This window comes from Sorex fumeus, unplaced genomic scaffold (assembly GCF_029834395.1).
Source record: "Sorex fumeus unplaced genomic scaffold, SorFum_2.1 ptg000013l, whole genome shotgun sequence".
In the NCBI taxonomy this organism is placed as follows: Eukaryota; Metazoa; Chordata; class Mammalia; order Eulipotyphla; family Soricidae; genus Sorex; species Sorex fumeus.
The window spans coordinates 18,524,667-18,551,613 of record NW_026606070.1 but is presented as its reverse complement, the minus strand read 5'-3'; the positions used below and the strand labels follow the sequence as shown (position 1 = coordinate 18,551,613).

At 35.8% G+C, this 26,947-nt stretch overlaps 1 protein-coding gene across 1 annotated transcript; it reads right to left on the bottom strand.

The window, feature by feature from the left end:
• Positions 1-282: 282 nt before the first annotated feature.
• LOC130020592 (transmembrane protease serine 11D-like) lies at positions 283-26,343 on the bottom strand. The gene is made up of 9 exons (XM_056111183.1): positions 26,166-26,343; positions 24,204-24,322; positions 21,706-21,773; positions 15,350-15,507; positions 13,428-13,466; positions 11,476-11,656; positions 10,547-10,810; positions 8,604-8,742; positions 283-444 (listed from the first exon to the last, which is right to left on the bottom strand). The coding sequence occupies exons 1-9, from the start codon at positions 26,341-26,343 to the stop codon at positions 283-285; spliced, it is 1,308 nt and encodes a 435-aa protein (XP_055967158.1).
• Positions 26,344-26,947: the final 604 nt, after the last annotated feature.

Sequence of the window (26,947 nt, the reverse complement as noted above, 5' to 3'; positions counted from 1 at the left end):
AAAGTTATACAAGCCTCACTGGCATCTTTGCCATCAGCTCCTTTGGTCTCAGTTCCCCCACTGGAGCATTTCAGCTTGGCTAGAAAAAATAAACTAGCTTAACTGTGCCCAGAAAAAAAAAAAGACATCTGTGTAGTGAAGAACAATTAAAGAGTGTTTGTGAAAACCATTTTATGTCACAGGGTATCAACGTGATATACTTTCAGTTCCATTTGTGACTGAGAAGTAAAACTTAGAGAATTTAGACAGAAACAGCTTTTCAACAAAAGTACATTTATTGCACTAGATGCCAGTTTGCCGGGCTATCCAGTCTCGGTAGTATGTGACTCGTGTGTATACGCCTGGCTTGTCTGGTAGACCGCATTGATAACCCCAGCTTACTATCCCCACGAGGAACCAAAGACGCCGTGAATCTTCTTGTACTAGAGGACCACCAGAATCACCCTGAAGGGAGAAGAAAGAGAACAACCCCATTTGTTAGGGAGTTTCTTTTTGACTGTTTATTTTCATGGCAATAGAAGTCACATTCACATTAAAAATAGTAAAAATAATAAGAAATAACATAGTGTAAATCTGATATTTCCTGTTGAAACATCATATCAAGAAATGCCCAAAAATTGCTGAGTTGCTCCTTCAGCGAGTGTGAAAAAATGAGAAACACACTTGCCATTTTCCTCTACCGATGCGTGTCATTGTCAGACTTTATATTTTTTGGGGAAACTTTCTCTGACCTACTCCTGTCCTCCAGCTGCTACCACAGTTCTAGCTTTGGACTAGATTAGTTGTTCCTGTCCATGTTCCTATGATGTATCATATATCTTTAACAGTGTCTTCATTATTTTATACAAGGTTGGTTTTGTGCCTGTTTGGACTTACTCTGACTGGCCTTTTTTTAAAATTTATTAGCTGTACGTCTCCACACATGCATTATATTTGTATTCAGTATCTGTTTCCTGATGATACTATAAGGCCCATTAGATGGGCCCATCAGGCCCATCAGTGTACAAACACTGGACACTAATCTAATGACCATAGGTGATATTAAAGAAATATTTATTGGGGCTGGAGCAATAGCATGGCGGGTAGGGCATTTGCCTTGCACATGGCCAACCCAGGTTTGATTTCCAGCATCCCATATGGTCCCCTGAGCACCGCCAGGGGTGATGGGGTGATTCCTGAGTGCAGAGTCAGGAGTAACCCTGTGCATCGCTGGGTGTGACCCAAAAAGCAAAAAAAAAAAGAAAGAAAGAAATATTTATTTGATGAATGCATTTTTAGAAGTCTCGCTTATCTTCCTATCTAGTATCTTGAATGTTATCTGATGTATAGCATAAAAATAATTATTTTGGTGAATAACAGGAGAGATATTTATATTACAATGAGTAAAACACTCCTTATGAAATACCATCCAATTATTATACTAATAAACCAATCAACCAACCAACCAATATCTGCCTGTAATAATTTCAAGAATAGGGAGACAAATTTGGCACATTTCACATGCTACAAAATGCGTTGTCAGTGAGTTCTAGAATGAGATAAATGGGCTTGAACTATATTATCAGTGATATGACCTTCTGTAAGCTAAGTAATAGATTTTTGTGCCACAGTTTCCTTCTCTGTAAATAATGTATTTGTGTGTTTAAATGAGTTTAACATACATAGCACTTAGTTGTTTTTTTTCTATAGAATATGGTTCATGGATTATTATTTTTCTTCCAATTTATGATTTTGAATTGACAATACAGTGGTACTTATGCAATATTGATACCCTTTTGCAGTAACAAAGAAAAAAGTCAATAGATTGGATATTTACTCACTTATTATTTTTTTTTAAATGCAGGAGTACTGCTATTTATTCAGACATTGATTTAGCTGATTGAATCAGGCATGAATTTCACTGCAAAGCACTTCGACTTTAGTTTGGCCTATTGCCAACACTAATGAAAGTCAGCTGTTATTAGCAAATGTGCTTTAGCATAGTTTCTATTCATTTGACTGCTCCTAGTAACTAGTTCTCTCATACCTATTTAATTACTAGTCTGAATGGGAAGAAGGGCCAGTGTATGTGAATCACCAACAAGTTTGACAATCACTGTGTGCATTAGATTGACATCTGCCTCTTTTTTTTTTTCTTTATGGGTCACACCTGGCGATACTCCCAGGTTACTCCTTCTGGCTCTGCACTCAGGAATTATTTATTTATTTCTGGTGGTGCTTGGGAGACCATATCGGATGCCAGGGACTGAAATCGGGTTGCCCGCACACAAGGCAAATGCCCTACCTGCTATACTATATCTCTGGGCTCTTTCTCTCTCTTTTTTTTTTTTTTTAACACAAACCATAACTAGTTTGCTGTTAACCTAGGTAAGAATGTAAAAAGTACATTGTGTTCCATTTTGAGGTGTTGGTGAATCTTCCTTTATTTATTATTACCTTCTTTGGGCCATACCTGACAGTGCTTAGGGGCTACTCTCAATTGCATGCTTGGGGGTTGCTGTTGGCAGTGCTTAGGGGACAGTAGAGCACCAAGGGTCATATCCCAGGTCCCCACAGGCAAAGCTTGTGCTTAAACCCCTTGAGGTTTCCCTGGGATCTGTTATGCTTGCTTGAGTTGCTTTTTTTTTTTATTCCAGATTACATCATGGAACAAAGATCTACAATTGTAATCTTGCAACTTTTGCCAGTGCAAATGGTTTGTGACCTTGTCAATGTCAGAACATGCTTGTGAACTTGAATATAATCCAGTTTGAATATAATTTGGTTTGACACAAATTTGAAGTGTAGTAAGATTATTTCAAGTTTGTGCTTTTGTGTTTATACATATGTATGCATATACATTTGCCACCATTATCAAACAGTGTTTGACAGTGATTATTTTTATTGAAATAACTGTTCATTATAAAATTATGTTTCAGGTGTGCTTCATTAAAAATCAAGTGCACACCCATTATCTCCACACATAACTTCTAATAGCCCCTGCTCTTGCCTTTACTATTCCTCATACTTGTGCTTACTAGACTGTGGGCTATGACCCCATGGAAAGTCATATAACAATGTTTTAAAATACATTTCTCTATGACTTATTATCAGTAAAAATTTTATTTGTATACCTATTTTATATATCTATATACCTGGATTGCATAAAAATTTATTGGGTGAAAGAGTGAGAAATATTTAAGATGCTCTGCCAAATACCACATGTAAATGTAATCACGTGTTATCATATAGTGTTTGTCTTACTCTTTCTGACTCGTTTCACCCAGCATAAGATCCTCCAGGTCTACTCTTGACTAATACTCAAGGTCAGTTAAAACATGGGCCGGGGGAATGTGGTCCACAATTGGAAGCCTGCCTCAAGTGCTGGGGGGAAAGGCAGTTGAGATAGAGAAGGGACCACTATGACAGATAGTTAGAAATGATCAGTCTACGTAAGAAAGAACAGTGTGCTGAACGTAGGTAAAGGGATAAACATGATAACCTCTCAGTACCTGTATTGCAAATCACAATTCAGGGGAGAGAGAAAGACAGATAGACAGAGACAGAGATAGAGAGAGACAGACAGAGACAGAGAGACAGAGACAGAGAGACAAGCAGAGACAGAGAGACAGAGACAGAGAGAAAGTACCTGTCATAGAGGTAGGTTGGCAGAGGATGGCAGGAAGAAAAACTGGGGACATTGGTGGTAGCAAATGTGCACTGGTGGGAGGGATGATATTGGAATATTGTATGACTGATACCCAATCATGAACAGCTTGTAACTGCGTATCTCATGGTGATCAATAAAAGCAATAAAAAAAGGAAATCTCCTCTAAGTCTACTCTGTTGGAAGTACCAGGATTTCATCTTCTCATGTTGATGAACAGTCTCCATTCATCAGTTAAGGTGCATCCAATTTATTTCCAGTCACAATCCCATAAATAATGTAGAAATATACCCAGGAATGCAATTCAAAAAAACCTTTGAATTATATGCTTGGTTATATGCTCAAAAATGGGAAATACATTCTTTAGAATTTTATTTTTAGTTGGGGATGGAATGAGGTTTTAGACACGACTGCTGGACTAGAGCCATTACTGACTGGATTCCATGGGACATCAAAAGATCGCGTGGATACCCACCTACAAGATGGTCAGACTTCTTCGTCAAGACCCTGAATGATCGGTTTGAGGCTCTTCATGTTCCTAAAACAAGCAGCTGCCACTGGGCTATGCTAGCATGCAACAGGGATGAATGGAGAAGCTACTGGCACCCGCTTGAGTAAATAGATGAGTAATGGGGTATCAAGTGATCAAGTGAATTGGGGACGGGGGGCTCCTAAACATCCCTGGGGTCCCTTTAGCATATCTAGGCCTAGCAGGCCAGTGGCTTGAGTGTAAGGGCCAGAGGATGTAGTGCTGAGTGGACCCTGCAGTGCCCTACGGCAGGCTCAGGACCCCACTGGGAAGTGAATGGGGGCTTCCAGAGCCGCCCTTAGTGTTGCTGGAGGAATCATGTATTGTTTGAGGTGTTACTTTATGGCTTCAATGTGAATTTGCCCTATTATTAGTCATGGTGAGCACCTTTTCATATTCCTGTTGTCCATTATTATAAATCTTCTTTGAAGAAATGTTTATTCATATCTCCTCCCCATTGTCAGTTAGATTTTTTCTTGCTATTGAATTCTATGATTTTTTCATGTATTTTAAATGTAGTCAGATACATGATGTACAAATATTTTATCTCTGTTCATTATCTTCTCATTTTGTTGATGGTTTCTTTTGTTTAGAGAGTTTTTAGTTTGATGTTGCACAACTTGTGTATATTTAATTGTCTTCTCTGTTGTCAAACCTAAGAAATTGATACCATGGAATATACTAAGCTTCCTCCCAGAAATTTTCTGATTTTAGGTTTATATTCAAGTCTTTGGTTCATTTTGAGTTAGGTTTTTGTGTATGGTGTAAGATAGCAATCTTGTTCATTTAAATGAATAAATGTAACTCTAAGAAAGTAACCCTGTTTCATTTCAATTTTTGTCTGTATTATTTTAAAATAATAATTCTTTTCAAGAATATTGATTCATTGTATGTGTGTATTGGAAGGGTTTATATTGTAAACAAAGCATTATAGAGTCAATAGAATCCCTATCAAAGACCTAATGACATTCTGTTTATCTGAAGGGTGCACATCCATTAGTGCTCAGGACTTACTGTTGGATCTGTGCTCAGAGGTCACTCTGGCAGTGATCAAAGGACCATACAGAGTGCCAGGAATCATACTGGAGTCAGCTGCATGAAAAGCAAGTGATTTACCCCTATACTATATCTCTGGACCAGCAATGATATTCTTTAAATGAATAGAACAAAGGTCACTGAAATTTATATGAAACTACAAAAGACCCTGAGTATCCCAAGGAATCCCAAGAAAAACAAACATTAGGCATTGTGCTAGGAAAACTGAACAGCCACACAATAAAGAGTAAAACTCAATTGCTACCTTGCACTATGCACAAGTTATTTCAAAATAGATTAAATAACTAAATATTTGTTTTGAATCTATGAAACCATAGAAAAAACTTGGGAAAAACATTTTATGATATTGACAACTGTGACATATTCAGGGATTTGATTCCAATATCAAGTGTGTGAGGTGGGTGGAGGGGGGAGGCAGGAATAAACCCATGGGATTATATCAAACCAAATCATCACAGAAACAAAATAATTAAAATGAAATGTCATTTTATCAAATAAGAAAAAATATACACAACTCATGTAGCACTGTCTTCCCATTGTTCATAGATTTGCTCGAGCGGGCCCAGTAATGTCTCCATTGTGAGACTTGTTACTGTCTCGGGTCAGCCGCATGCAAGGCAAACACCCTACTCACTGTGCTACCGCTCCAGTGGGTAGGGCATTTGCCTTGTACGTGGCTGGCTGGCCAGCCACGCCTGGTTCGATTCCTCTGCCCCTCTCCGAGAGCCCGGCAAGCTAGTGAGAGATAATTGGTACAGATACCATTCATGTAAGGATTAGAAAATTAGTAGCTAACAAAACTCCCAACAAGAAAATAAAAATCCCATCCAAAAATAGGAAGAGCTGAGCAACTATTTCATGAAAGAAGATTTGCAATTGAACCTCAAGCACATGCTCGATTCAATTTTAGTTTCTTTGTACAAATTTCCCATATTCACTCATTATCGAAGAAGTACAAATCAAAGAAAATGCAAGTGAAAGGAGATGCTACCTCACACTAGTGAAAATATCTTGTATCCAAAAGCCTGGAAAACAACATATGCTGGTAGGGAATGTGGAGAAAAAAGAAACCAGTCATTGTTGGTGGGCATGTAAATTGTTCCAGTGCTATTAAAACATTAAAACAGTATGGAGAACTCTCAAAATATTAAAAATGGATCTTCTATATGATCCAGAAATTCCCCTTTTAGGAACTTACTTCAAAGAACACTAAAACCATTAAAAATATGTTCATAAAAGCATTATTTATGATAGCCAAGATCTGCTAACAGCCCAAGTGCCCAATGATAGATCAGTGGATAAAGAAATTGTAATATATATATATATGAATATTACTCAGTTCTTATAAAAGATGTAAAATCTTTCCATTTGCTACAACATGAATGAAACTCAAGAGTATCATACTAAGTGAAATAAATGGTAAGATAAATCACATACAATCTCACAAATATGTGGTGTACATTGAAACAAAAGAGAAAGACAGTGTTCAAAGAAAATAGACCCTGAGCTTCTAACAACAGAACGGAAGTTTCTTAGGGGTGGGATGGGCCTATGTGGGGAAAAAAGGGCCCAAAGGATTATGATGAGAAGGTACTGCTACTTAGTTGTGGTTTTGATATGACAACATAAACTTTGAATATGTATGAAATTCAATCAATCACAACCATCCTGTTATTCTTCGATTGCCTCGAGCAGGCCCCAGAAACGTCTCTTTGTCCTAGCCCTGAGACTTTTTTTTTTAAAGTGCCATATTCAAGGCTCTTTCAGAGTTAGGAGAACGAGACCCTTCATTGTTACTGGTATTTGGCATATTGGGTACGCCACGGGGAGTTTGCCAGACTCTGCCATGTGGGTAGGTTACATTCAGTAGCCTGCCAGTTTGTCTAATGTAGAAATGAGATGATAAGATGTATGAAATTGTACTACTAAAATATATGGTATTATAAACTGATGCTATCCCAATAAAATAAATTTAAAAAAATAAAAAAGATGAACTGAAAGAGTTACTTAAATGGTGCTCTCATATTTTAACTGACTCAGTATTCAGCAGTGGTTTGCCAGGTACATTGGAATAACTATGATAAAAATTATAAGGAAGAGTATGCTGGTGAAATAAATTACGACAGTTGCTATCAAGAGTAAAGTAAAATGTATTATTATATTTGCTTCTGTATGTTTATTTGAAATTGCAGGTTAGATATGAAGATATTAGGTTTTTTTTTTATTTCTGCAGTTTTACAACTGTGGGTTTATTGTGATTTAAGGAATTAGGCTTATATGCAATTTTTCTATATTTGAGTTGCTGATATTTGGGTGTTACCATATTTTAATATTGTTTATGCTTATAAAATAAGCATTACATTTTTATTTAATTCTTTTTAGTGATTAAATTTAAGATTAAAATTATTAATGTTAGTGCTCATATATGGAGTACAAAAAATTAACAGTAAAAATGACTGAGATTTCTTTTCTTCTTAGTATATATAGCACAGTGGCAAGACACTTGCCTTGCACGCAGCTGACCCGGGCTGACCCCGGTTCAACTCCTCCTCCCCTCTCAGAGAGCGCTACAAGCTACCGAGAGTATCGCCCATACAGCTGCGGCAAAAGCATGGCAAGTTAACCGTAACGTGTTCGATATGCCAAAACAGTAACAAACAAGTCTCACAATGGAAACATTACTTGTGCCCGCTCGAGCAAGTCGATGAACAATGGGAGAACAGTGCAGATATATATATATATATATATATATATATATATATATGTATATACTTGACATATATCATCTCGACCTAATCTTTAGTGATAGTAAAAAAAACTAGTTGAAGTTGGATGTTCTTTTATTTCCTCATTTTACAGATAGTCCTGTCTTCCCATTGTTCATTGATTTGCTCGAGCAGACCAATGAACGTCTCCATTTTTGAGACTTGTTACTGTGTTTGACATATTGAATACGCCAAGGTTAGCTTGCCAGGCTTTGCCGTGTGGGTGAGATACTCTCAGTAGGTTGCCAGGCTCTCCTAGAGGGGCGAAGAAATCAAACCTGGCTCTGCCGGGCTGCCTGAGCACAACCACTACAACAACGCCCTACCACTGTGCTATCATAAAAGATTAATTATAGAGCTAAGGAATTCAAACCTCCGTCTGTCTGTTTCTTAGTCATGGATGGCTAACCACTCTGCAGTTTGTCTTCTCAGAATTAATGTTTTCATGACAGAAAAACTTCATAAAAGAATTTTCATCTTTAAAATCTAGATTATAAATTTTTAGGAAGTCAGAGCTGTGTATTATAATTATGAGCCTCACCATATCATATGCCAGTAAATACTTGCAATTTAGCTGATGACACGGATAACTGTGTCTTGAATTTACCTGGCATGCATCTACTCCACCTTCAGGTACTCCAGCGCATATCATTCCAGGTGAGATGGCTCCGTTATACATAGATGGTGCATTACATGCTTCATTACTTATTATGTAGACACGTGCCTGTTCTAGATCTGGGACTGTGCTACCTGTTAAACATAACAGCATAGAGAAAACAAACTTTAGGATATGAAATTTAATGACAGTGGTATATATGGGAAGGAATAAATATATTAACAAAAAAAGTTAGATAAAGAAGTCTATAGAAAACAAACCTAGGGGTTTCTTCTCAGGAAAGTATCTGATAGTAGAGGATGGATAATGGGTAAGTTAGAAGGATCAGAGGACTAATCTTTGTCTCTCCTTTTTCTCTTCCTCCCTTCTCTTTCACTTTCCCTCCCTCATTTTCTATGTTAGCTTTGTGATACGATGCCTTTAGACCTAAAAAGAAGGAAACAAAAAACTAATGTTGCTACCTAGAATTGACTAGTAGCATTAAAATTACTTAAGGGCCTAAGCACTGAGGGCTGGTTTTGAGTAATCTTTAATCTGCAACCGAAGAGAAGCCATGTCTGCTTTGATGCATCAATCTGTTTTCCACCTATCTCCTTCAAATAGTAATGATGTTTGTTTGATTGGCTCAAATTTATCTAAAACACCACATCAATTTAGGTCACTAGAAAACAATGGAGTATTTTCTAGGACAGTTAAGTCTTCATATCATGGTCTTGGAAAAACCACAATATGTAGAATACAATTCTGTAAATGACAAAATGTCTGTGTAAATTATTAATCTTAAATTTCCACTCCCTGACTGTTGCTCTTATTTTCTTCCTTGTCCCTATTTCTCCTTCATATTGTCATCATATCTGTTTCTATTTTATCTATTCAACAAGTGTGAGCAGTGCTTATGTATTCACGGTTTCTTGATCTAGAGGCAGGATTTATTTACTATCTGAGAATGTCAGAAGCTGTTGATATTATTAAAAGGATGTTAAAGTCCTTAGAAAATACCTGTGTAAAATATTTTATTAAGTTCTTTGTAGGAAAATGTTTCAAATCCTACTATGTTTTAGGATCATGGAAGAATCTCTGTTACTTCTTTCACTTTCCTTATTACTTTGCTTTTGGAATTCCCTGTACTTTCTAGGTGTGTCATTGTGCTTTATTCAGGAAATGTAGGAATATACAGATGAGGAAAGAAAAAGGGTGATAGGGAAACAGAGAAGAGACAGATGAGAAGCAATGGGGCCGGGGCTAAGGGGGGTTCAGGAATATCAGTGGTGTTAAGGAATGATAGATCTAAACATCCAAAGCACAGGTTCAACAACACTGAAATCCAGACTTTAGTAACCAAACTTAAAAATGTCTGTCGTGATAGCAGGCTGGGGCTGAGTTTGAGAGGGAATCTGGTGGAGGAAAGTTGACAGTGGTGATGGGATTGATGATAGAGGATTTTATGTCAAAAACCCAAGTATGACTAACTTTGTAATTCATGGTGCTTTAATAAAATCAAATTTGGGGTGAAAAAGAAAATGTGAAATAATCAAAGGTCACATAGATCAGATTACATAATGATTCTGTTTTTGAAACTTTATGGGCTAATTTTAAAAAGTACATAATAATAACAAGGGCTGGAGTGATAGCACAGTGGATAGGGCATTTGCCTTGTAGGTGGCTGATTCAGGTATAATTCCTCTGCCCCTCTCAGAGAGCCCAGCAAGCAACTGAGAGTATCCCACAAGCAATGCAAAGCCTGGCAAGCTACTCCTGTCGGATTCAATAAGCTGCTCCTGTTGGATTCGATATGCCAAAAACAGTAACAAGTCTTAGGATGGACATGTTACTGGTGCCAGCTGGAGCAAATAAATGAACAATGGGAGGAGAGTGATACAGTGATACATAATAACAAATACTAAGAGGTTTTTGTTTGATTTTTCTTGAGACACTTACCAGTGTATCTTTTTGATCCCCATCCTGTTACATATGCAGTGGAACCAGGTGGAATATTCTGAGTAGCATCTGGGAGACACACTCTATGGATATTTTTGGTAAATGCAATACTTCTGTCAAGTTGCACAGCTGCAATATCATTTTCGTGAGTTGCAAAAATGTAATTGTTGTGAACTCGAATTGTTCGTATTCTTATTCTCTGTTTAGGAAATCTTGTAGAAATACCAAAGGCGGCAGTCCACTGACGAGGATCAGAGTGTCTAAAAATGAAATATTCAATATTTTTGTAATTGTATTTGTAAGGGATACAAAAATTTTAGGGAATTGAGTGAATACTTTGAAGTGAAAAATAAAGGCAGAGTTCAAGGGAAGAAAATAATATTATTTGATGGGAACTCAACAATCATACTTTGAGGCATACACGTGAAATGTTCAGACAGGAGGATTTTAGGTGTGCAGAAAGAAGATTGGATTTCCTGTAGTAGCTATTGAAAGAGTTTGAAAAGAGACTAGAAACATACAGATCATCATTTTTTCCTGGAAATAACTTTTCATATAAGTTCTCAGTGATTTTTCAAGTCTGGATGCCCCAGTAATAACACAGGTCTCAACAGGTTTTAGTCACACTGAAGTCTAAAGTCCTATTATAGGAAGGGACTTTAAAAAAATATGGTAATATGATATGTCTAGACATCCAACCCTTCCCTGAAACTTTATTGTTTTCTTCTCAACAATCATTGTAACATCAAAGAAGGAGTGTCTACATTAGCAAAGTGAAAGAGAAAGAATATATTTTATCATGAAAAGGAATTTTTTGCATTGAATTATTTCTGACTGGATTCAATTATAACCAAATCCTGGGGATATAGATATAATTCTGTTAAGTATCATCCAGTTGTTTCCACATAAGTAGATGAGACCTCACCTTCTAAAACAATGAGCTGCTGTCAGGATCCAGCTGTTACTGATGAGAATGCCTCCACAGTGGTGAACGTTATTCAGTCGGAGACTCACTTGCCAAGGCCAGTCTCCTTCCTGAGCCTTGGTGCCTCCAATGATCCTCTCCTCTGACAACGTCAGTAGATCTGGTCGAGCCCCACATGATGCTTGGAAAAGGGATCAGTTTGGTGAGAAGATCATGATTAATTTGCATTTGAAAGACGCACAAGAGTGTCTTAATTATTTATGACTTTAAAATTTTTTTAAATGTTTTGTTTGCAATACTATTAATAATGGTTTCTCATAGACACAATTCTAACACCACACCCACAACTAGGAAACCAGTCCCTTTCTTCTCACCCCTCCCCCCAACTCAGTGGTGTGTCAGTTCCCCTGTTATGTTGCATGTTGCTTTTGGATCTTTGTCACTACCTTGCTGTGTATCTTTGAGTCCCGCATAAAAGAGACATCATTCTATATCTATCCCTTTCCTTCAGACTGATGTTACTCTGCATGATATCCATTCATGTTTCTGCAAAGTGCGTGATTATTTTTCTTTCTTGGAGCTGCATAGTATTCCATTGTGTACATATACCACAGTTTCTGGATAAACTCACCTGTAGCTGGGCTTTTGACTTTTATGTCCTTTATATATTCTTCTTCAGGACCATTTTAGTTTTTCAAAAAGTATGATTGATATGCAATGTTTTTAGAATTTAGGAGTGGTGAAAAATAGAGTTTGGTGAAAGGGTACAAACTTTCAACTCTAACCTAACTTAAATTGTGCTCAAGACCCCATGCAGGGTCGTGTAACATTGGGAGAGGTTAAAAAAGGTTGTCAATAGTAAACATTCTCTGAATATTTTAATGGCCAAAATAAATTCAAAATAAATTATGTAAAGAATTCTGGGAGTTTCCCATAGTACTTGCCTATGCTGTACTTCTTGGACTTAAAGAGTCACAGGTAGAAAAGTTTAAGGAGACATAAACTACCAGATGACTAAAGTCTAAGGATCTAACATATAACATAGTGATTGCAGAATATTATATTGTATAACTGATATTTACAGACTGTAGAATGATGGTTTTTCACTAAAAATGTTAGGTTATAGATGTGCTAATTAACTAGATGAAGGAACTCTCCATAATATATGATATGGATTTGTAAAATTGGACACAGGTCATTTATTCAACTACACTGAATTTATTTTAACTACATTCTGTTAGAGAAGTAAACAGATATTTTTCAGGAATCTTTTTTGTCATGTTATAGTTTGAGAGCACTCTACATTAAAAATATTTTGAATGTAGTATTTATTTAATGTATAATTTTTTCTTTTTGTTACAGACCTAAAATTGACAAGAATTTTAACAACTTTTGGGAGTGTTCTTTCAAACAGTTCTCAGAAGCCTAGGGGGCCAATCCCTGATGGTATTTGGCTAATCTGGAGCTCGAATTCCAGGCCTTGAACATACAAAGCATGCACTCCTAATCCAATAACTATGTCCCTGGACCCTGATTTTTTAAAAAAATTGTCTTGTAGATTAAATTTTATAACAAAAAGGAATATTCTTGTGGTTATGAGAAATAATGTAAGTGGTGCTACAAAATAATAATTTTTAAGCCTACAAAATGCCACCACAGAATCAGAGCAAGAAAAATCTTCTCAAAATTGTCAAGAAAATTTCACACTGTCAAACTAGTGTGGATAAAATGCCCATCACTGCAACTTTTTCCTTAATTTAAAAGTAAAGATAAGCCTAAATATTATTCCATGGGCCAGTGGAACTGGTAGTGTCTTATCTCAACAACAAAATATGAGTAAAATAAGAATAAAGGTAAGTTACTAGACATAGCAGCAACAACCAGAACAATTAACTTTGACATTTATTCTATATTTTGATAAACCATATTCTTTAAATAATTAAAAAACTTACTTTGAGTGAAAATATTTACTGTCTCCTCATCAGTAATAGCTGGTGTCAAGAAAAAAAATTAAGATTAAGAACAATACAATAAAGTAAAATGGCATGCAGTCCTGAATTGCTTAAATTAGAAAACTCAGAAAACCATAATTAGAATTATTTAGACTTCAGGTAAAATGCAGATTACAAGTCTTCATTACTAATCAAATAGAAGAATATATTATGAGAAAACAAATGACTAATTCAGCTGCAGGACATGAAAAGGCAGAGGCCCATCTTTAATGTGCAGTGAATATCAATGCATATTATTAAGACCTTTTTTTTCTAGTCATACAACAAATATCTATTATATACTAGAAGGGTAGCAGAAGAACAAAAGGTTGAATGAAGCAGATTGGCTCACATTTAGGAATAGGATAAAAAAACAATTCAAAGTTAAAAATCTCACTAATGTTATAATTAGTGATAATGTTAGGTAAGGTAAAAGGTAAAGGCCCTCCCATTGATCATCGATTTGCTCGAGTGGGCCCAGTAACGTCTCCATTGGAGACTTTGTTGTTACTGTGTTTGGCATATCGAATACATCATGGGGAGCTTGCCAGGCTCTGCCATGCAGGCGAGATACTCTCGGTAGCTTGCCGGGCTCTCCAAGAGTGATAATGTTATAAAGGAAAAATGAAAAAGTTTGTGCAGATTCAGTAATGAAAGTTAGAAAAAACTTACATTAGAAAATAATGATTCAACTGAGACCTGAAGAGTACTAGGGAGTAATCTAGGAAGTGTAATAAGAACTTAGCAAATGTTTATAGGGAAAGGTCCCGAGTCAGGAAGGAGAGGAAACTGGCAGATGGAGAAAATCAGTGTACCTGGAAATGCTAAATGAGGAAGTGAGCAGCACAACGAGTTTCTAGAAGGCTGAATACAAACCAGATACAGTAGCCACTTCATTTCATGTTCAAAATAAGATTCAGAGAGTAATATTAATAATAACTGACAGCATGAACTAGAACTGCACTGGGGGAACTAGGGAAAATGATATTCCAAATACAGATTTTGATTTAAAATTTTAATTTTTATTTACGTGCAGCCATGGGAGGTTTTTAAGTCAAATGTTAAATTAGTTTTTAAAAAATGTTTCATTGACCAGTATGTGTGCAATAGGTTTGGAAGGGTTATAAAAGTATGAACATACAAACCATAATGCCTAAAAGTCGAGAGTCAGAAGGAAATTTTCTGCCATAGAGGCGGGGGCTTGGGGGGGATGAGGGTGAGGGTGGTAGGAGGAATACTAGTGGTGGAAAATGTACACTGGGTGGGGGGCTAGGTACTCGATCATTGTACGACTGAAACTCAATCATGAAATCTTTGTTACTGTATCTCACAATGATTCATTAAATATATATATATATATAAAGAAATGGTGTTAACTTGAATAAGAGTGGGAGTAATGATAGAAAATAAGGAAACAGGTTCAAGACAGGCTCAAAAGAGGAATTTTAGAGAGGAAATAATGATGTTATTTAATCCAATTTTCTAATTTGTTCTACTGATAATTGTCAGATACCTTCCAGTAGTGTGCCAGCCTCTGTTCTTGATAAAGTGAATTATCATTTAATTTTTTTTCTCTGCATCAAGCAGCTACTTACCATTACAAGAAATTTATCTACAGCTTGAACATATGACAACAAAAGCTTTTATGAATAGTTGTTCAGAGGGAAAAAGTCAATAAATTTTAACAAAATTTACTATGATTGCTAAATGATTCTTTTCATTTTATTTTTTAATATTAGAGTTTTAGATACTATGTATTTTAAATATTGCTTTCAAAAGTTTAATTCTAATAGTAAAATACTGGTCTCAGAAAATTTAAAATGGGAATTAGGACTGTTTGAGGAATATATTGATTGGAAATTATATGTAAATATACTACTTGCGTTTTATCTCAGTTGAAGGGTTTATTTCCAAAGTTCCAGAGTTATTCAGCATTTGTTTCAAGACAGACTCAATTCTGCTCTTCATTGATGCTCCATTGAAATTTCTACTGAATTTAAACTTCATGACAATATCTGCTATCACACCACTATCAGTTTGCCTAAAAAACATAGATATTTTAAAGAATATGTAATTATGAAATTTTTTGTCTTTTAATTATTACAACCTTTTCTTTGGGGCGAGTCACACCCAGCGATGCTCAGAGGTGACTCCTGCCTCTGCACTCAGGAATTATTCTTGGCGGTGCTCAGGGGACCATATGGGATGCTGGGAATCGAACCCTGTTAGGCTGCATGCAAGGCAAATGCCCTACCCGCTGTCCTATCACTCCAGCCCTTGTTATGACCTTCTTTATTAAACATTTTTAAAAGTTACTTTAGGAAATGAACTTTAGAAAAGATTTATACAACAGTGTTTCCATATACATAATTAAATATTATCCCCAAAATGTGATCTCAATGTATAATATTCTATAGCAACCATTCAATTTAACTCACTCTGAAATTAGATGAAATTTGACTCTCAACTCTGCCTTTATACATTTGATGCTTGGTAGGTTATTTAAATTTCTCAATCTAGCTATATCTAAGCTTCCTTACTTGTAAAATGGGTTGTTATTAAGATTATATAAACTAATATGTGTATATTTTTTGTTTGTTTCATTTTGGGCATCACCCAGCTGTGCTCAGGGTTTAATTCTGCCTCTGTTCAAGGATCACTCTTGACCTTGTTCATGAGTCCATATACTAGAAATTGAAACTGGGTCAGTTGATATAAGCAAAGCATCTTATGCATTGTACTAGCTTTCTGGTCCCTGAATAAATCTTTTAAGAAATGTTTACAGCATGCTCTAAATACATGGTAAGTATTAGTTATATTAGAATTCAAAAATCTTTAAAGAAACTCCTCACATCTCATTAAACTTTATAAAAGGATGAGATTCTAAATTCATTTGGTTTAGGGGAGTTAGTTAATTTTATGATACCTATAACCATTCATCTGAGCGTAAAAGGAAAACTTAAACTTTCATGGCAATATGTTAAGATTTTAGTTCGCATTTCAATTAAGCACAATTATTACTCATAATAATGTGAATTTGACAGTGTGAATAAAAGCTAAAATTATTTAAAATATAAGTAATTGTCACTCATTTCCACATAAACACTTTCTCTACCTCACATTTTCTTTTCTGAAAACATACATTAGCAATTTGGTTATGATCATCTCATATTCTTCTACTTTTCTCCTCTGTTCACAATTCTAAATATTCATTTCTGATCTTGATCTAATATTCACTTAAATATTAAATAAGAATAATCTTAAGCTAGCACTATGCTTTGTTTTGGAAGTTAACTATGAATAAGATAAACAGTTGTTTCTTTCATAGATCTTGAACCTAGATTGAGAAGCAGACAGAATAATTATAATTTCTATTTTTAAAAACATGTAGTCTAAATAATTTCTTCCTATAAAATAACTGGGCTAGAGTGATAGCACAGCGGTAGGGCATTCGCCTTACAAGCGGCCAACGTGGCCGACCCGAGTTTGATTCCTCGGCCCCTCTCGGAGAGCCCGGCAAGCTACTGAGAGTATTCAATATGCCAGACACAGTAACAACAAAGTCTCCAATGGAGACGTTACTGGGCCTGCTCGAGTAAATCGACGATCAACAGGAGGGCCTTTACCTTTTTACCTTTTATATAAAATAACCAAAAGTGGGGATGAAATGTAATAAAATGAATTGAAATACAAAGCTGAGTTTTATGTGAAAAGGAAGTTTCAGAGTATTAAAAATGAAGAACATAAATAATTTGTAGTAAGCACTTGGATATCTAAGGATATCTAAAAAGATTGACTTTTGACATTTATATGAGACTGGAGATGAGGACTCTGGTATTCTGATTAGTGAAAATTTGGAGGAATGATATGGGCATTCGGAAAAGGATTAAGATTGTTATATAGGCCCCTCATAAGTGGCTCTGTGGCAAGGCCATGGCTCCAGAGGCATGAGGAATTAATGCAGAGCCCGGCAGCTTGCCACAGAAAAGTGAATAGACTATGTATTAAACTATGGCACCATGCCTCCCCGGGAGGGAAAGGGTGTCTCTCCCTTCCGCCTCTCCCCCACTCCCAAGGGCAGCAAAGTCGCTGCTGCCTCAGAGCTTATTGGAAAACCAGGTATGAGCCGGCAGTGATGGGGCAACTGCAGCCTTAAGGGAAGGGGGGCGGTACTGGCTCGTCCTTCATGCCCTACCGAAGCCACGAGTTGTCCTTCATGAGTGACTCTCCGGCACGGCCATGGTTCCAGAGGCACAGAAACAAATCTCGCAATTACCTGGCTCTTGGCAGAAATTTCTCCAGACTTAATTAGTAAAATATCAGAAATCCAAAGTCGGGTGGCCGCCTCATATGGTTCTCATAATCAGCTATAGAAAACAAATTATTTCACAATGCCTTCTCAGCAGTTCTGATTGTTGGGTGGAAACTCTTAACAACAATGGTGCATCTTTTGTCGAAACAATGAATGTAAATCAAAGTAGAGAGAGAGTTAAGTAGAAATCATCTGCCTCATAGGCATTGGGAGGGGTGGGAGGGGGGCATATTGGTGTTCTTGGTGGTGAAAAATAAGTACTGATGAAGGGAAAGGTGTGTGATCATTGTATGACCGAGACTTAAACCTGAAAGCTTTGTAACTTTTCCCACAGTGATTCAATAAATAAATATAACAACACAAAAAAAGATTGTTAAATAAACTTTAAGAAAAATAAAAAGAAAAATGGCTAATTATCTCATAAAGTAAGATAAGAGTAAAGAAGTCTGTTTCAAAGATTTAATTACAAATGGGAATAATAAGATTATTTTTATTTTTCTACCAAGAATTCATATTGGTGCACTTTTGTATATGCTACCTCTATGACCCCAGAAGTTTAAAGCTAAGAAATTAAGCAAGAATCGTTCTTATCTTGTTGATCTGCCTAAGGTGCGTGGTAAGGAATAAATGCTCTGGAGGTACTGTGTCATGCAAACTGCATAGGATTCTACTTATCGGGTGGAATTAAAGGTTTTAATCATGTGACTTAATGACAAAAATTAATATTATGAGTTAGAATCAGTAGAATAAGAGAGAATTCTCAAAAAAACTTTATATAAGAAAAGTAATAGACGAGTATTTGAAATGATTAATGATATTAAAGAAAGAAATCTTTACTATATATAGGTATAGAGACATTTAGAACATTTTACAAAAAGGACAAGATATAATTTTGAAAAAAACAAATGGAATCTATACAGAAGGAAACATACCGCAGTTAAGAATAAATATGAAGAAATTTGATGGGTTCTAACGCAGCTATAGAATGTAAGCAGAGCTTAAGATACAGCAATTGTTTCAGTGTTCACTAGATACAGTGCTGAAGGAGAACATAGGAAAGTAAAGTAGAAGCACTAATACAAGAGATGATGATTATCCAGAATTGATAAAGACATAAGCTTCAGGTAACAATAAATCTGAAGCAGTTGAATAAAAAAAATACATATATGTAAACAAATAGCACTTCAAATCACAGAGAAAGACTAGTTACCAAAGATGATTTTTTTTTTGTGAGACAATCTCCTAATAGCAACAAAGGAAAGAGGTATATAATTGTATTTTCAGAGAGAGATCAGAGAAAATAGCCAAAAACTTAGAATTTGATACACTTACTAAAACAGTCCTTAATAATAAGGCTAAAATAAGAACATTTTTTCAGATCAAAGTATAGCAAAAAGTGTTACTCTTGAAATCTGGTGAAAAAAATATAGAAATTTATAGAAATTAAATAAAGAAATTGAGGGCCCAGAATATAATATAGTGGTTAGGGTGCATAGCTTGCACAATGCTCTACTTGATTTGATTCCTGGTACCAAAGTTTGAGGAATGTACAGAGAAGTAAGAGTTAGTAAATCAATTAAGAAGTTAACTGAAGTGGAAAATCAGGGTGCTAGGTTCATAGAAACCACTGGATGGCACTATTTTTTGGAGGAAATGAAAAGTCCATATCTCTTTGAGAGCTTAAGAGAACGGATCTGGTTTCTTTCAAGTTTGTAATTTGTATACTATTTTTGGATCTAACAAAAGTAGTTAGAATTTCTTTTTTCATTTTTTGTGCCGCACCCAGCAATGATCAGGGACTGGCTTTCAGAAGTTCTGCTGGTACTTGGGTTGGGGTTTGAGAGTGGAGCACAGACCATATAGGATACCTAGATTTGAACTCCAGGTGGGCTGCGTGCTAGGCAATCACCGTACCCACTGCACTATCTCTATGGCCTCAGTATTAAAATTTTGTGATGGAATCAGAAGCCCAATAGTCCTTGACTGAACAGTAAGAAATAAACAAAATGAGAAGGCATCCTTTATCCTGTAGGGCTCATTTAGTCCTATAAGTTAGGGGAGCTAATGGTTAATACAGAGGTCTTAGCAATGTATTAAGACAGTTATTCACTGAAATGATGCAAATTCATTTTGAAAATATTTTTCCATGGATACTTCCTGGTTCTCAATGACACTTATCGTAGCAGTGATCTATACTTGTACTTATTAGGAGTTTCTACAAAGAATTAAATACAATAAATTTTTCTTGAGTTGTTATTATCTGAAAAAGGATAAGTCTAATTTACCTTACATTCACATAACTGTTTGTACATTTAAAAGATTAATCAATGTGGCATCTGGGTATTTATGGCTGATCAGTAAGGATGACTACGTTACTTATTTATTTACTTATAATTTTTCTTTTCTGGGGGCCACACCAGGCAGTGCTCTGGGTTACTCCTGGCTCTGCACTCAGGAATTACTTCTGGTGGTGTTTGGGGCATGACATGAGATGCTGGGGATCAAATCCTGGTCAGCAGAGTGCAAAGCAAGAGCTCTACCTGCTACACTACCTGTCCAGCCTCAGGAAGACTTTTTTAGTTGTAAAAGTCTATTTCATTGCATGGAAGTGTTCATATTATCTTTTTGTTGTTGTTTTGTTTCTGGGCCACTCCCAGTGGTGTTCAGGATTTACTCAGGGCTCTGTGCTCAGGGATCACTCCTGGTGGTGCTTGGGTTCCATATGGGGTATTAGAGATTAAAAGCACGTCAGCCATGTGCAAAGTAAGCACCCTACCCATTCTACTATCACTCTGGTCCAAGATAGGCTCATATTCAATAAAGACACTTGGGTCAAATAACAAAGAAACTTAAGAGGTCAAATAACACTTAGGTCAAATAACATCTCTTTCTTTTCCCTCTCACTCTTTATAATTTGTGAGTCATTCTTATATTTTCTGCACAGAATATTTTATGTTATAATACTCTGAGAAGACAAGGGTAGAAAAATTCTCTAGGGGTCGGAGCGGATAATTCAGCTGGAGGGGCATTTGCCTTGCAGGCGGTCGACCTGGGTTTGATCCCTGGCATCACATATGTTCCCCTGAGCCCCACCAGGAGTAATTCTTGAGTGCAGAGCCAGGAGTAACCCCTGAGCATTTCCGGGTGTGGCCAAAAAGGCCCTCCCGTTGATCGTCTATTTGCTCGAGCGGGCCCAGTAACAGATCCATTGGAGACTTTGTTGTTACTGTGTTTGTCATATCGAATACTCTCGGTAGCTTGCCGGGCTCTCCGAGAGGGGCGGAGGAATCGAACTCGGGTTGGCCATGTTGGCCGCTTGTAAGGCGAACACCCTACCGTTGTGTTATCGTGGCCAAAAAGAATAAAGAAAAATATAAACTCCTTTCGATGTGGGTTCTAGTATTCTAATCTTGGATGAATATGCCCAGAACCATGATATTGTACAACTTCTTACAGGCACTGTCTAAACTGCACTGTGAATACTATCTCCTGAATATATGCAGTAAATAGGACTGCTACCATATCTTAAATACAAATCTCTGTTCATCATTTTCTTCCTTGTTTTTATTAAAGCAAAATAGTTTTTATTGAAAAAAAAATTTACTTAGAGAAGTGCGAGAGGAAGAGACATATTCAGGAGGGAACATGGGCTTCTCCAGAGTGAAAAAGCAACGATTCACTTCTTCTAAAGTAACACTGTAATATTTACATTACAGTAAATGGATCACATGTGATTTATTTTGCTTTTAGTTATTTCTAGCATTGGTTTTAATGCTACCCGTGATATTAGTTTAAAAATTTTCCAGAAACGCATATTTTAAAATTTTCCAGAAACATGAAGATCTCCTTAGCATTTATTCTGTGAACAAATCAAATGGACCAAATTGCATTTGTACTTATATTTCATTAATTTGTGATTTCACTTACCTTAGTTTGACAACACGAGCTCTAACAAACTGATTTCTTAAATTTGATTCTTTGAATGTTTTAGTAAGCTGCAGAAGGAAAGAAAAATCCTGTCTGTAATTATAGGTTTTCCTTATTCCTTCTAGCCTTGCAACCTGGGGTTTATGTTAATGAGGGATAAAGACCTGAGTTTTTAGTTTGCTTTAGGTCTGTCTCAGAATTCACGGGACTTATTTAGATAGGTTATTTAAGCCTCTGCTCTGTGCATATTTCTTCACTTTTTTGTGCAAAATTGATAGTGAATATGACACATTCTCATTAGAAACTATTCTAAACACATCTGGTATTTCACTCATCACAAAATGCTGTTTGATTTGTGATTATTCCCAAGAAAATTATACAGGAGCCAAGGCAGCACTAGGGAGCCTTCAGATATTACTTATATTGTGAAATGCCTCAACAACTATTTAAAATACTATAATATTTGTATGAATAGAAGAGAAGCAGTTAAAATGAAAAAGTGATTTTTAATTATTATTTTGATTAATATTTAAGTATTAGAGATTATTTGAGCATGATTAGTAACTTCCTCACCTAACCTTAGCTATCTGATAAATCATTGCCCAGTCACATCAAGAATGACCCTTTGTGATGGTCAGCTTCACAGTAGAGAATTGGGACTTGTTCTGTGAGCTACTCTGAGATGGAAGATCAAATCTTCCTTCCTTCCTTCCTTCCTTCCTTCCTTCCTTCCTTCCTTCCTTCCTTCCTTCCTTCCTTCCTTCCTTCCTTCCTTCCTTCCTTTGCTTTCTCCCTCCCTCCCTCCCTCCCTCCCTCCCTCCTTTCCTCCCTCCTTTCCTTCCTTCCTTTAATTTCTCCCTCCCTCCCTCCCTCCCTCCCTCCCTCCCTCCCTTCCTTCCTTCCTTCCTTCCTTCCTTTGCTTTCTCCCTCCTTCCCTCCCTCCCTCCCTCCCTCCCTCCCTCCCTCCCTCCCTCCCTTCCTTCCTTCCTTCCTTCCTTCCTTCCTTCCTTCCTTCCTTCCTTCCTTCCTTCTTTCCTATTCTCCTTCCCTCTTCCCTTTCCTTCCTCCCTCCCTCCTTTGCTCCTTTCCTCCCTTTCTTCCTCTTTCTCTCCCTCCCTCCTTCCCTTCCTTCTCACATCTGGCTATGCTCAAGCCAGACTGGACATGTGCAGAGCAAGCACATTATTGTCTATAGTATTGTTCTGGTCCACAATTCTTTTCCTTAAAATAATTATAATTTTATACAAATACAAACATATATACACACATACATGTGTCTCAAGGTATGTTGAAATAATCATCGTTTAACTTTTGTTTGCTTTATGAGCCATACCTGGGTGTGCTCACTCCTTCTGACTCTGCTGCCGGATTACTCCTGGTAGTGTTAAGAGATAGAGCCCAGCCCTTCACAACATGCAAGGCATAGGCATAGGCAAGGCATAGGCACCATCAGTCCTCTGGTAAGGATCCACAGGCTTATCTAATTTCCATGTTACATTAAGCTCTAAGAGAACAGTATCCCCTTTACTTGCAAATTCAGTCATTTGGACAATTGATGCTTAATAAATCTTTTGATGAAGGATTTTTTTTGATGAGTACTAATTCTGATACTCTGTAATATTAAATTTAATATTAATATAATATTATAAACTGATACTCTGTAATATTAACTTTACCTCTGTTTCCTGGCCTAAATTTTCTTCCCAAATAATTTTGAACGAACTATTTATTCCTAATTCATCAAATAATGATCCACCTAACTTTCTTCTTGTTCCAGTTCCATTGTCACTATGCAGTCTTCTTGCAACTTGCTACTCTTTGGCTCTAGGTAAAAATGCATATTATACTTCCCCCTCTCCTGCCCCCCACAAGGAGTAAATCATGAGCATTGCTGGATTAAAAAAAAAAGGAAAAAATAAAGAAGAAAACCTATTTCAATGTAATATTCAGGTACAACATTCAGGTGATTATCTTACAAGTTATTAATTTAGAATCATAAACTTAATTTATATCCCCAGGGCCCCTAAAATAAGTAGAATAAATAAGCATCTCTGAGACTGGTCAAATTTGATTTTGCCCAGAGCCAGACCCTGGTTTATTTTGCAAATGAATCCAGAGGATTCATGTGGAAGATTTCCTGGCAGGAAACCCAGGTCTCTTTACATGAATGCCTAAGCTTGTTTTATGTTCTTTTTTTATCCTTAGTTGAAGCAAAGTGTGATGTTTTCATCTCATTAATTATTTCTAACATGTTAATATGCCTTTTATCATCTATTTTCTGTGTGTTTAGTTTGCTAAGAAAAAGGAAAGAGGAAAACATGAAAAGAATTTTTAAAAAGCTATCAAAAGTAGAAGTAATGAAAACATCTTTCCTTTCTCAAGGAAGATAAATATATAATACATCTAGAAATAAAAAATGTATCACAAAATATTTGCTTTACAATCTTATTGGCCTTTCGATGGTAATTACAAAATGGTGAAGACCAATATTAACTTACCAGTGATTCAATTTTGTTACTCAAAATCTTATATTCCTGTGTAGCTGGTGAATTTAACTGATCACCATATTGAACATTTAAAATGTGAACATCGCCATGGTAAAAGTAAAATTTTTGATCTGTAAAATAAAGAAATGCAGATCAATATCACATTACTAAGTAGTTTAATCTTTAGTTTATTCAGAATTACAAAATGATCTATTAACACAATTAAAAACTTCTTTCTCTTAAATACATGTTCTCTGCCAGCATCAACTATAGGTCTTTTTTTCTTCCTTTCTAATATTAATTTTGCTTTTATTTATATCCATTATTTCCTTCCTTCCTTCCTTCCTTCCTTCCTTCCTTCCTTCCTTCCTTCCTTCCTTCCTTCCTTCCATCTCCTTCTTCCTTCCTTCTTTCCTTCCTTCGCTCCTTCCCTCCTTCCCTCTTTCCTTCCTTCTCTATTTTCCATATCTTTCCCCTATCTCCTTCTTTCCCTTCCCCTTTCTCCCCATCTTTTACATTTTTCTAAAAAAAATTTTACCCCCAAAATTGTTTCCCTTAAGGAGAAAAATATTACACTAAAATTTATATAAATGTAACTACAATTAAATTACTCTTTCAGTTTTTAAAAATTGTTCTCTCAGTTTTGGAAATGCTGGAAGTGTTAAAGATATATAAAATGGTACAATATTACACCTATATTATGCTACAATTAATTTACCACTATTAAGGAGTGACCTACAGTAGTTCTATATAACACAATATTTTGTACATACAAATAAAGTGTTCTACCACCGATTCACATCCTTGGTTCTAAGTAGTTATTTCTTATTACTTATTTCACCCCAGACTCCTCTTCCCTGCTGCTTTATCAACTCTTTATTCCCTCTAAAAACAACCAACGTGCTATTTGTATTAACGAGCTCATCTTTTGTTTAGGTTATTAATTTTCTTTGCTTATATTTTACCTAAATGAAAGAATATGGTATTTGTCTTTGGTCAAATGACTTATTTCAGTAGGCATAGACCCATCCATGTCACCAATGGCAAGATTTCATCTCTCTGACTAGTTTTAAAAACCACCACCAAAATCACTTCAAAGAGTATTTGAAGTGAAAAAACCTAGAGAGGGATTTTTAATATGTCATGAATATATGTGTACTAAAGTGGAAAAAAAATCTCTAAGGCGATAACTAATCTGATTGTTCACTGGAAATATTTTCATTAATAAGGATCTTCCAGAGGACACATACAACTATATGATGGAATTAAACAATATATCTAAGACTCTCCTGGGCACATAATAAAAACATTTTTAGTATGAACATAATCTATATAACCTTAATGGAAGAAAAATCCCACTTTCTTTTGGTCATTCATATATATCTTTGGCACAGAAATATGTTGATAAGGGAAAAGAACTAGACACTTGTATCTTCTGTATAAAAAGGTTGTGTTTTAACTAATTTTTACTTTTTATTGCAGATTTTTCTCTTGTCATCATTATTCTAAAACTGAGATTATTTTCAGAAGACTGATAATAAATTGGCAAAGACTAGAAATAGACAACTTTTAGGTATTGAAGTTTAGGGTTCTTTGCAATATCTTACCTTTATGATTTTGTCAGGTATTAAAAGAAGATAAATAATAACAATGAAAAAATAGAACAGAAAAATTATAACATTAGGAAAATATCAATAATGTTTTCTTTGGCTAGAATGATTTTGCTTGATTCGTAATATTTAGTACAATAATAGAGGACAAAAAAGAGTAGCAAAATCATACTATTTGGAAAAAATATATATATATGGACAAATATTTTGGGATATATAAAATAAATTATCATGGTATAATAAAAATAATAGTGTTAATAAAAAGAGAACAAACTGCTAGCTTAAAAGAATATTTAAAAGTATATTAAATACTAACCTAAAAGTGAAATTTTGAAATATGTACTTTCTATTTTCTAATACTTACCAAAAGCTAGAAAGTGGATAAGTAGACCAATAGTCACTGCCAGAATCACGATCACAGCAACAACAATGAAACACACAAGAAATGGATTCAGGAATCTTGATGTCGATGACACCCGGGCTGGCCTTAGAACAAGAAAAAAAATATGAAGTCCAATCATTTCTTTCAGAAGAATCATCATTTTCGGTGCTCATTAATATCATCTGCTTTCTAAGTCTCTTGTTTTTCATATGACTCTATTCATAAGAAACAAAGTGGTTTTTGATCTGGATATAATTCTGAAAGAAGTGTGACCCCAGTAACACTCTACTACCCCTACCACATTTTGATCAATGTGCTATGATTTACTGTCAATAATGATTTCATGAATGCATCATTTCAGCACCACACCTACCAGCAGAGTGCCCACCTTCCCTCCAGCAATGTCCAAGATACCACTCTCTTCCATTTTTGCAATCCCTCTACTGCCATTCCAGGTAAACTCAGTTTTGTAGACTAAGAATCTACTTCCATTGACTTTGGCCATTTGGTTTTCCTTTTTCTATGCTTCTTTATATCTCAAATATGAGAGGTATCATTCTGTATCTACTCATTTTGATTGACTTCACTCCAGTATTATGTCTTCTAATGTGTTCGCAAATTGCAGGATTTATCTTTTTTAATAGTAAAGTATGTGTCTATCTATCTATCTATCTATCTATCTATCTATCTATCTATCTATCTATCTAACAACTCCTTTATCTAGTCAGGTCTTATTGGAACTTAGGTTGTTTTTAGATCTTAAC

Bases quoted from the DNA above. Each gene is read 5' to 3' on its own strand.
- LOC130020592 (XM_056111183.1), bottom strand. From the start codon at position 26,343: ATGATGATTCTTCTGAAAGAAATGATTGGACTTCATATTTTTTTTCTT. The intron at 13,467-15,349 runs GCAAGTAGTATA...TCTTGACACCAG, and splicing joins CCCTTCAACTGAGATAAAAC to CTATTACTGATGAGGAGACA. The intron at 11,657-13,427 runs GTAAGTTTTTTA...CCCTTTTCCAAG, and splicing joins AGTAAATATTTTCACTCAAA to CATCATGTGGGGCTCGACCA.